General features: G+C 32.0%; 1 protein-coding gene across 1 annotated transcript in view; it reads right to left on the bottom strand.

Annotated features, from left to right (window-relative positions):
- LOC140433328 (pre-piRNA 3'-exonuclease trimmer-like) overlaps nucleotides 1-13,020 on the bottom strand; it is a 112,870-nt gene that overhangs the window by 76,666 nt on the left and 23,184 nt on the right. Inside the window, exon 5 of the mRNA XM_072521358.1 lies at nucleotides 9,982-10,076. Coding sequence (XP_072377459.1) covers nucleotides 9,982-10,076 — 95 coding nt within the window. The remainder of the gene's footprint in view (nucleotides 1-9,981; nucleotides 10,077-13,020) is intronic.

Genomic DNA, 13,020 nt, shown 5'->3' with positions numbered 1-13,020 from the left:
GCAGAGAAGTGGGGAAAGACGTATGAAAATACAGTGGCGTAAACTAACTTTTATTTCAACGTTAATTATATTATATTTTTTAAATATTATTTGTTCGAAATAGGCCACAATATAAATTTATTTACAGGTTTTTACTGACGTTTCGATCTCTATATTACACTATAAGATATACACGATAGTTACATTTATTTTATTTGTTTATTATTATATATTTATATAATATTATTTATATAATCTTATATTATTTATTTTCTTTTTTTTTTCTAACTTTAAAAACGGTCTCTGGAATAGAGATCGAAACGTCAGTAAATTAACCATGTAAATAGATATATTGTGGCTTATTTTGAAAATTCTCCCTAAAAATACAGAACTCCACAAGCAAAAAGCTATAAAAAATAAATATATCTATTATTGATATATTTGAAAACGATCTCTTTATAGAGATCGAAACGTCAGTCAATTAAACATTTGAATATATTTTGTGGCTTATTCCCTACATTCCCCTAAAAATACAGAATGTCATAAGCAAAAAGCTATAATTGATGGATTCGACAGTTACTTGATATAAATTCATTTTATGTAACAATAAAACACTGAAAACTTTGTTTTCGAAACTTCCACAAAATTTATTAAAAAATCTTATCACTACAGCTGTTTCGGCAGAGTGCCTTTTTCAAGTGATCTATTTTTGGTATGCATTTAGACTTTATAGTCTTTAACGAAACCATTTTATAGTCTTTAACCAACTTGAGACAAACAGTTCTCCCCTCCTCAACCTATTTGGTTAAAGACTATAATGTGTAAATGCATACCAAAAATAGATCACTTGAGAAAGGTACTCTGCCGAAACAGCTGTAGTGATAAGATTTTATAATAAAGTTTCGAAAACAAAGTTTTCAGTGTTTTATTGATACAAAAAGCTATAAAAAAAACAAATAAATTTGCAGAAAGCTTATTGATGCTACCCGGCTGTCGCGGAAGTTACGCTAAAACGTCTATTGACGTGACCTGACCAGGTTCTAATTTTGTTAAAATTCTCTTAAACCAGCGCTCAAATACTTCCGAAGTAATTTCGTCATGATAATCTCCGGTTTTTCTTGACTCATATTGAAGTAAACCATCATCAAGGAACGCTGTATCACTTCCTATATGGATAATGATTAAACGTCGTCCCTTTCCTGATGGAGCAGCCTTCTATAAATGCTTTGCGTTTACCTTTGACATTTAAATCTTGCCAATCTTTTCCAATTGTATGACTTTCGTTAATCCAGGTTTCATCCAAATAATATGTTTTCCGTTCAATGGTGCGAAATGTGCGTATTTCTTTAAAATATTTTCTTCTCCACACAATAATTACTTTTTTTTTCTAATAACACACTTTTTCTGTTTTCACATATCGAAAGTTCATTTCGCGCATAATTCTGATTAATACTCATGTATACCTCTTAACATATGTATTTGGTCTATAGTTGACCTCTTTGGTCTTAAGTCACATTGGTATTCGCCAATAATCTCCTCCGAAAACGATTCCAGGCGGCTGTATATAATTCCTGATAATATCTTGTAGATGACATTTAAAACTGTTATGTCCCTATAATTTTTGCAGAGTCGTTTGTCTCCCCCTTTGTACATAGGAAGTATGATTCCTACTTTCCAATCTTCTGGGATGACTTCTAGTGTCCATATGCGGTCGATTAGTTTATGGATACGCCTCCATAGCGCATGTCCACCATTCTTTATCAGTTCTGCAGTTATTCCATCTGTGCCAGGTGCTTTGTTATTTTTTAGATGTTTTATGACGTTTATCGGTTCTTCCAATGTTGGTTGCTCAACTAGTTATTCTGCTGTGTGGTGAGTTATCTCTTCATCTTCGTTTTGTTCTTTTTCTGGGTTTAACAGCTCTTGAAAATGCTCCTTCCACCTTTTCATTATTTTCTCTTTCTCGCTGATAATTGCCCCATTTTTGTCCTTGCAAACTGTTGATCTCGTCATGTATCCTTGGGTGCATTGCTTGGTTTCCTTGTAAAATTTTCTAGTCTCTCTTCTGTTATTATAATCTGTAATTTGTTGTATTTTTCTATTCAACATTTCTCTCTTTTTCCTTCTGCATATTTTCTTTGCACCTTTTCTGAGTTCTTCATATGCCTTTCTATTCGATTGGGAATCCCTTTGTAGGCATTTCTGTCTAGCTATATTTTTGCTATTTATTACTTGTTATTGTTCTGAAGCTATTTTTATTATTATTATTATTATTCCCAGTTAAATAGTAATTAATATTACTTGTTGGCAATCTTGGTAAAACCATTCCTCGTTTCTTTTGCTTGAGGTTTTACCTAATGTTTCCTTTGCCATATTTGTAATTGTCGTTTGGATGATATTTCATTCTTCTTCAATGTTGTTTTGTTCTGCTCTTTCATTTAAAATTACTTTTATTTTCTGCTGGTACTCATTCTTCTTTTTAGGATTTTTAAACATATATGTATTCCATTTCTTTGTTTGGCGCCTTTCTCTTTTCTTACCATTGATATTCTTTGTCATCCGATTAACAACATTAAAACCTCTGTTTAAATGTTTATGACATTTCTCGTTTTAAATTAATTTGATATAATTACAATTATTTTAAACATATTATTTAGTTTATATAATAACTAAATTTACTATCAAATGATATTTATTTATATTTTATAATTAATTTAATATTCGGTCTGAATTTGACACGCATGTCAAAAGTTAACAACGTATGCTTTGTTAATAGGTTAACAGGTGGCGGTACAAGCAAACATATTAATTTGTTGAATTAAAATAAATAAATAATAAAATTACTTTATTAAATCTTAAAAATATTATTTAAATTTTAAAAATACAGAAAACATAGTCTGAAGATTCACGCTAGTCTACAGTACCGCCTACTGCTCCATTTTTTTTTATTTTAGACTGAAAAAACAAATTCAAGTTTCGAGGAAGAAAAAACCTTTAAGATGCTTTCATGAAACGCTACTGATAGAGTAAATAAGTAAGGATTCGTATCAAATTGTGCTGATCAAATTTTAATTTGCTAAAATGTATCATGAATACGTCTATTGTTACAGCTGGCTCACCAGAACCGCATATTATTCAGTAAAATATACGGAGAACTATTATAATGTTAAAATTTTGATTTTCTTATTAGTAAGCGGCGTATTTGATTTGCACCTTGTACAATAAGTATATTATGTTCTATCTATGAGTCACCCTCCTTAACTTCTTTTTGAAGTATAGTATGTCGAAAAATAGATCATGCTAGAGGCGTCAGTCCTCTGTACCGATAGCTCCTCGCTATGATAATAACCCCTGTTCAGTACGAGGGAAACAGTATTACTAACTCTAAAATTTATTTTTTAAAGACTTCTAACGATGTTGCTTAATTAGATAATCGTTCGATACGATTGTCGTATAAATCGGTTTTCCATTAGTTACGGAGGCATATAAATATATTTTAAATGTTTAAACTCGTAATGGTTTCTAAACGACTTACGTACCTGGTAGGGAGTTGAATATGCTAGAGAAGTTTCCACACTGCGTCTTTAGAGGCTTAGCTCCTGGCCTTTGGGAAATAATGCTGTCGGTAATACGATATCTTTGTTATTTAAATAAGCGATTAAGTGCAGAGTTGTGCCTGAATGTTTGGAACTGAAACTGTAAGTCCTAAATACGACTTAACGTATTATGTTGAAAACTCGAAGTCACGTTCGTAAATACATGACCATTTATATTTCTGTTCTATTCCACAGTAGATTTTTAACCTTTATAAAAGTTAATGCTTATAATTTTAATGTTGCACATATATTTTTGTGTGTATTTTATGTGTATGTGTATTCACTCATATCAAGACAAATTTGTGACAAAAAATTGATTTTAGATCATTGTAGTTTAAAAATAATTATACAATTTGAAATTTTGTCGTCATACGATAAAAAGGATGTAATTTAGATAACAAGTCATTCTATAAAATCTACTTCCAGCATGCAGTTTAACATAACTCACAACGTTTACTCGTTTTGTTTGACAAGACATGCCAAACGAACTTCACGAAAAATAAATGTATTTTTGTCTATTTTAAATGCGTAAATTTATTGGTTTCCGTTTAATTCGTTATTTATAATTCAGTCAGCCTTACTTATAAAGCCTTCTACTAAAATTTTTATCTTACGATAAGAACTTTGTATTTATTCCAATATTTAATAGTTACCTTCGTTTCTTTAAACAAAAATGGTTTTTAATATAAAAATACACAAATAAATATTCTTAAAACGCCTATGATGTTAAAACAATTGATTGTTTAAATGATAAACCAAGATCAACAAACAACATATTAAATTTTAAAATACATTTTACATGTAGTGACTTAGTAGGTCTGTCCTATGCTTTTATTATTATTTTAATTGTGATGTTTAATTGCGATGCATATTGTATTGTATTATTTATTGTATTGCGATGTATAATTGTGATGCATACTTGTTAGCAACCAACTTTTTAACCTTATTTTAAACCTTATTACGCCTTTTGATAAAATGTTTTTTAGTCAATATTATTTCTTGAAATAGGCATTAATGTTCTGCCGAAACGTCAAAAAAGTCAATAAAAATGTCTTAGTATCATAGACAATATTTTTTTATGAACCTAAGCCCAAGAAATTCTAATATTCTAATAATATATATATATATATATATATATATATATATATATATATATATATATATATATATATATATATATATATATATATATATATATACCGCTCCGTATACACGCACAACCACCAACAGTTCCTCTGCCATTGACGCGCGCTAGAGCAGGTGGAAGGCCTACGACGATATAAAACAGCGTACGCCACAAGAGAGCATTGACATACACAATTGAGTTGGCATACACCTAGCAAATAACAATATTACGATAATCTCTTACTACAAACCTTCAAACACACCCCTGTCTGTACCTTTTATCGAGTATTATTTTTTTTTTTTCGTCACTTGATAAGGCGGTTTTAATGAGCGATCTCAATAACAGAAATACTCAATTTGGTGATACCTCCACAAACATCCAGGGCAGAATGCTCTCAGACCTCCTAGAGACTAGAGCTGCTCATTTCTAGAATCACCAACAATGAAGTCACGATCTTCAATAACTGTGGAATGTCCAAAGTCGATCACATCCTTTGCACTAACAGAGGGCTGGATAAATACGACGATAAATGTTTCATTGGCGATTCAATAACCTCTGACCATCTACCACTCATAGTCAAATCTGACTTTAATTCTCCTCCGCAAAATATTACTGCTATCTATAGACAAGATTATCGTAAAGCTAATTGGGAACTATTCCAAGAGCAGATCAATCATAACCTCACTGAGTTAGGTAATATGTCAACAATCGTGGCAAAAGTCAAAACAAAACGCAGACTAATCAAAGAGTATAAAACATTCCGAAGCCCCCTCATCAAAAAAGAATACAACCGCCTCTCGGCGCCAATAAGGCTGGACTTTAACAAGATGAAGCAAGAACAGTGGATGCAAGTCTAGGCCAGCCTAGACTACCGAGATGGTTCAAAATTCTGAAACAAATTTAAAACTCTAACCAAACAAAAAAGTCAACCCCAATCACATCTCAAAGTCAATGACACCATTATTAATAATCCAAGATAAGGCCGCAATCTTTAAAAACGCACTCCAGACCACTCATCACCCCAAATAATCCTAACTTCCACGAAAAATCCAAAAGTGCAGCCGAACGGAGAGTGGAAGACATATTCTACTACCCTCATCCGATGGTATCTCAGAGGACAGAGGATACCGCCAGTCAGATATGTAACATAGGTAAAAGCCCTTCTGGCCTTGATGGCATTCATAGAAGATACCTCAAAAACTCCCAGAGGATACAATCCCACTGCTTACCAACATAATCAATGCATGCCTTATGTTAAATTACTTTCCTACCTCTTGGAATGTTATTTAACACAGTCATGATTCCCAAACCAGGGAAACCTCCAGCCAGTCCTGAATCCTACCGACCTATCTCTCTACCAAGCACCCTAGGTAAAGTCTACGAGCGGATCCTCAAGAAGAGACTTGTAGAATTCCTAGACGCTCACTTCACCATCCCAAACTATCAATTCGGATTCAGAACTGAAGACTCCACACAAAATGCATTGACTGAAGCAGCAACGTTCATATCACAATCACTTAACGAAACAAATAGGTACGCCATAATCATCTTCCTTGACGTCCAGAGGGACTTCGGTTAGGTCTGACACACAGGTCTAATCGAAAAGGTCCACCTTACTGGACTACCTATTATTATGGTTATTCGTAAAAATAGTATATTCCTATCTCTCCAATATCCGGGTCAAGCTTGCCAACGCACTATCCACTCTGTTCACTCCACAAGCTGGAATCCCCAGGGCTCAATTCTAACACCAATAATATACACAGTCTACAACAGTCACATCCCCACCTTCAGATTTATCTCATTCCTTTTTTTCATTCTATGTTTAAACTGAAATATAAATAAAGTAATAAAATCCCTGATGAGGTTTGTTGATAAAAAATTAAATTTGCAGTTTATTATATACTGATGTGTATTTTGTCGTAAAAACATTTCGATAGTAAAAACTAAGAGTTTTTAAATAACAAATAAGTTTTATATGTTTTTTAGATTTTATTATTACGTAATGAACAAAAATAAATGCAGGCAGCTGTGGATTTTAATCGTGTTTACTTCTTTATAATAAAAAATACCCTCTTGATAGATTAAACTAACATATAATGTTAATAGTGAAGGCTCTAGTTTGAAATAGATGTAATTAAAATTTACAGTCACAAAAGCACTGTTGTAATAAATATCCATGTATTTATAATCAATCATACACTATTTCCAAACATCTCTGAGTTTATTGCCTCATCTGATATTTTTTAATAGATATATTATCAGTTAAAGGTTTTCCTACAAAATCCAAGGATATTATATGTTTCTCCCTATGTATAGTTGAGAAAAACGATTTATTAGGGACCTCTGTTAAGACACTAAAAATACTAAACTCCCAATTAATTCTTCTTTTTTCAGTACCCTGTCCTATTATCGAATCCTTTGACCATCAAATTGGCAATAATAACTTTGTTTACTGCAGCTAGAAACAGATCAGCGATTGTTTCTTTACACTATTCTCGTAAATTTCGGAGTCAGGACGTCCTCCGTCGGCCAGGGTCACTTCTTCCGGCGATTTTGCTCTGTATTATGAGATATAGAAGGTTATCTCTCTCTAGATGTCTACTTACATGGCCTAAATATTAAACCTTTCGAATTTTTATTGTTTTCGTTATTTCTGCTCTTTTTCATTCGATATAAAACTATTCCATTGCTTATTCGATCAACCCAACTTATCCGTAATAATCGTCGGTAGATCCACATCTTAAAGACCTCCAGTTTTTACATTAATCCCTCTATAAATTTCCAGCTCTTCATGTCATACAGCAATATGGAGAATATATAACAGCATACAGTTTAAATTAAAGACGAGAACTTGTAAATGACTAAAAGTCTTCGAAATGGTTCTATAGCGGCATCCTCAGAATTGCATATCATTTAAATCACAAACAACATGATTCAACGTACGTAAAACTATTTTAAGTTATTTTTAGGTCATGTGATGTGCAATGAGAAATTCTAACTAATTCAGCTAATTTTGCAAGGCAAAATAGAAGCAAAAAGACACCGTGCTGATGTAGACCAAGGTGATAGCCAACATCGACAGAGGACAGGCACCAACAGTAGAAGAAAGATTAATTGGTACACTACATATAACACTTAAATCGAACGGATATTAGCTGCAAAATTGGCTGCAAAAGCATATATCAAGTTGTGTTAATATCTCTGGCTATATGACCTAAGAATAATTGATAGATCTTTGTTCTTAACGCATTAAACGCTTCTATTAAAGCCAATATTAGGGTAATTCTATAACTCCAGTCAACAAAGACGAAAATGCCACTGAATCTCTACAAATCATATGAACAAGCTGAATTTTGCAGAGAATGTCAATTTTGGGACCTCAAAAAAGATGCTAAAACCTTCGCAGGGGGGGGGGGGTGTAACAAAAAACATCGATTTACAGAGAATCTGTACGCCGTAGAAAAAAATGTTTCAAACAAGAAATGTATGTTCTTCTTCTTCTTATGCTGCCTATCCGTTACGGATGTTGGACACTAACATGGCTATTCTGACTTTGTTGACTGCTGCCCTGAAAAGTCCGGTAGTGGTTAAGTTAAACCATTTTCGCAGGTTATGCAGCCAGCATATTCTTCTTCGTTCTGGACCTCTTTTTCCATGCACTTTACCTTGAAATATGGTCCGAAGTAGGTCATATCGTTGTTCATTGCGTATTATATGGCCCAGGTATTCTAGTTTGCGACGTTTTATGGTTACGACTAGTTCGCGCTCTTTACCCATCCTATGTAGTGCTTCTTCGTTGGTAACTCTGTCTATCCAGGAAATCCTCAACATGCGTCTATAGCACCACATCTCAAATGCTTCGAGTCTCTTCAGTGATGCTTCAGTTAAGATCCATGACTCCACGCCATATAAAAGAACGGAGAAATGAATGTAGCTCAGATAATTTTGGACAAAAATATTTATCAGCACTTTTTCTGTAGAATAAACTATTCTCTCAGAAGCAACGATTGACGCGACCGGCAATTTTAAATGTCTTTTACGTGCGCGTAATCATTTTTTTAAATAAAAGTATCAACTGGACGGTAAAAATTCGATATCTTTTGATCCGAGTGTCCTATCGATAAAAATAAAAATTCGTTTTAAACATGAAGAGTGCAGTTTTCGTATGCAATTTTTGCATTTTGCTGCAAATAAAGTAAGTTTTCATAAAACTGTTAAATAAATAAACGTTGCGCGATTTTGCCATTTTTTCTCATGAAATTAATAAAATTTATCATTTACATTGACCAGTCCCTAAGGAATTTTCATTGTTATAGCCTTATAAACCTATAGCATGAAATTTCAATTTTGAGTTTTGGCAACAAATTTGAAATATGCCTAAAAAACGCTAAATTTAAACTTTTACATTAAACAATCTAGATGTAAACAACAAGATAAAAAACTGCTTCTTTTCGATTGCACAAGTTCGTGTTTTAAGACAAAACAACTTCAGCTAAAAATTAAACTAAATACTGTCATCGTGCAAGCATTTCCCGTGACGTGAGATCGTTTGAAATGTGAAAGTTTAAATTCAGCGTTTTTAGGCATATTCCAAATGCCTCATATTTGTTGCCAAACCTTAAAAATCGAAATTTCATGTTATAGGTTTTGAGGATTAGTCTCTAAGAATGAAAATTCCACAGCAATCCGGTTAATGAAAGTAATTAATTTTATTGATCTTATGGTAAATCGGAAAAAATGGCAAAAATCGTGTCACTTTTATTTATTTAACAGCTTTATAAAAACTGATTTTTGCGAAAAAACATTTGCGGCAAAAATCGCATACAAAATCTGCACTTTTTACCTCTAAAACGTGTTTTGATTTTTGTTAATAGGACAATTTGATACAAATTTTATTTTAAAAATTGATTTTGAGCTCGTGACTGACATTCAAAATCGCCAGTCGCTTCAAGCGTTGTTTCTGAGAGAACGGTTCATTGTACCTAAAAAAGTGCCAAAAAAAATTTTGTTAAAAATTATCTCTGGAACATTTTTTGTTCGAAATATTTTATTCTACGACGTACAGACTCGTAAATCAATTTTTCCGTTCGGTTCCAAGTCCGGGGGTAGGAGTGGTAAACTTTTTTGCATCTTTATTGGTGTCACAAAATTAGTATTCTCTGCAAAATTTAGCTTGTTCGTCTAGTTTTTAGAGATCAAATCTCTGACGACTAGTCTAATTAATTCTAGTTATATAATTTATTATCATTAAAGCAATTAAAAATGGAAATTACTTACCTTCCAAAATTATCTACAGCGATTAACGCCCTCTTATTTTGATACGGAAATTTCCGAATTTCTACAAACCCAAAGGAACTTAATACTGATGATACCTAAAAATAATATTGTCACTAAGACTGTACTGTTAAGTATATTAAAAAATATGAAATTGCAAATAGTGTATTTTCATCATCGAGTTAGAATCTATGGAGTGGGCATCACGTGACTAAAAACGACCTCACTTCGGCCATATTGTTAAGATTGTTTTGACACTTTTGACAGATCGTACTTATATGTTTGTTTACGTTTGTTGTTTTTCGAATATTTTTAGTTTTATAATACTTTTATAGAAACTGTAATAATATATTGTAATAATAATGGTTTCTTGTTCTCAACGTAGTTGCAGTAGCAGAAGCAATGTTAATAAAAAATCTTCAGGAATAACGTTCTACAGGTTAGTATACAAATATGTAAACAAAGTAATGGCCCGTACTTCAGAGAATAAATTAATAGTATTTGACTGTATTAATTTATCTTTATGTATAATATATCGTGTTTTTAGTACAGCGGGATAAATAGATCATAGTTTATTAAAAATGTATTGCATTTTTTTAGATTATGATTAAATCTTCTGAATAACTAGTCATATTTTTATAGTAGTTTTAATATTATTGAGTCCGACCATGATCCCACCGCCATATTGGTATCATCGTTAGCCACGCCTACCTACGCCGTTTTTAATACACACGTTAATATGCTCATAGTTTCTCCATAGATTCTAATTCGATGATTTTCATAAACACATGACACTAACAATGAAGCTTTGCTCAAAAGATTTTGTGGCTTAGTTCTGTAATTCCTTATAGATAAATTTCCTATTCTGTCCTTCGCAAAAAATATAGGTACATTTTTATATAAGAAATAAGCACATAGATAAATAGAAAGGTTACATCTAAAAACAAAAAAAAACAAAAGTTTGATGATTAAACAAGAATATTAGCTGCAAGAGAAGAAACAAAAGCTGTATGGCTCTCCAAGAGTAACAAAACATTAAGAAACGCATAAAAGACGAGAACAGAAAAAGTCAGAATCAATCATTTATGAAAGTTAAAATAATATGAAATGTCAATGGGAATATTTTAAATATTACGTTTTCTTTTAATTTAACCAATGTATTTTTTTATTTTCAATACATTTTCCCAAGTTCCACTTATTTCCTTTTCATTTGTATTCATGTTATAATACTTTTCTCCAAAAAAATAGTTTTTGCTTAAATTTTCTATATATTCTGTTTTTATTAAAATAATTGTCTCTTTCGCATGTTTTTAAATCCGCGTTTGTACGAGTAATTATAGTACACCCTGCGTATTTCGCTTATTGATAAAAATTGCCGTTTACCTACTTTTAACAGGAGAAACCACTTAGCCCTATCCCGCGAAAATACCAGACGCTGTCGACTTCTTACTCTAAAGGCCGTATGACACTATGAATTTTCTTGTATCATTTCTTATATCGTTTCTGATATAACCAAAAAATGGATAGTGTCATACAAGCGTATAGTTCTTATATCAGAAACGATACAAGAATTTGTGTCAGCTGCAGTTTCTTGTACAAGAAATGCGCCAATTTGTGCGCAAAAACCTAAAACTTCGTTAGACCAAGCAGACATTGGAGAAAAGTGCCCACCAACAATAACCAAGATTAGAACAGCAGTAGCCAAATTGAAAAACAATAAATCACAGGGATTTTATCAAATAGCATCGGAACTACTGAAAGTAGGAGGAGATGTATTACTAAAAACAATACATAACCGCTTTAAAAATTCGTGATGAGTTTAAAGATTATTTTATATCTCCAAATAAGAGAGTAGAATTTCAAGAGCATGCCATTCAAACACATAATTTGTAAAAAAAAAACAAATAAATTATTACAACCAATTTATTTATTATTTCTGTCTTCCATTACAGCCTGTTGAATATCTTTAAAAATTGTGGTTTCCAATTTAGTTTTAATATTGGGACATTTTATTTCTTTCATTTTTGAACCACAGTATTTTAAAAAATAATCAGTAGCATCTGGCTTAGAGTTCTCAGGTACTGCAGCACAAACCATACGTATGTATGGTCTGTGTACTGCAGTTCTATTTTTATATGTGTCAAAATGTCGACCAATCATGTGCCAAATCACATACAATTTCCGGTAAAAGAACTTGCATAGTGTCATACAGAGCACAAATGTACGTGCAAGAAACGATACAAGAAAACATAAATAACTTTCTATATCAGAAACGATATAAGAAATGATACAAGAAAATGCATAGTGTCATACGGCCTTAAAAGGTATTAACCCAAAATACCTAAAAATTGAAATCAGCTATGATCTTTTATTAGATAATTCTCCTATAATATTAACGTTACATGCAAAAGTAGAGAACATTGAACTAAACGTTACACTTAAAGACACCTCAGAACACTGAAAAACCCGTAGCAAATCTAACAATAGGAATTCAAACAGCAGAATGGTACGCAACTCCCAATTTTACCGACAATGCATTTAAAGGTGATATTCCAATTATTGCAAAAGAAAAAATCATAGAGAAACGTAAAATGTAGCAAAACCATAGAACTGAAATCAATAAAAGAAATCAGAATGTACAAGAAATCAGAATATACAAGAACACATCGAAAAACTAACACCGACGGAAGCAACAGATTATTCTTTATGGCGTGCTACACGGAAAATAAAAAGTCCAATACAACAAATACCTAAGCAACGTCTTTAAACCTTACAACATTGACCAAAACGACGAAAATGATAATGAAATCCTAAATTTTCTTTATATCGTTATATATTTTGTCAAACAATTCCAACCAAAAGAAATCGGAATGGTAATTATGATTGAAACAAATTCAAAAAAGACTCCATGACCTTGAAAAATTCTGCAAAACTTAACGAAGAAAACAACCATAGCAATAACAAATATATTTTATTGTAGTACTTACTTATACATATTTCCCCAACCAGTGAAAAGTAGCAGAGATCATAATGTTACTAAAA

Source organism: Diabrotica undecimpunctata, chromosome 2 (genome assembly GCF_040954645.1).
Source record: "Diabrotica undecimpunctata isolate CICGRU chromosome 2, icDiaUnde3, whole genome shotgun sequence".
Taxonomy (NCBI): Eukaryota; Metazoa; Arthropoda; class Insecta; order Coleoptera; family Chrysomelidae; genus Diabrotica; species Diabrotica undecimpunctata.
This window is presented reverse-complemented; position numbering and strand designations above follow the sequence as displayed.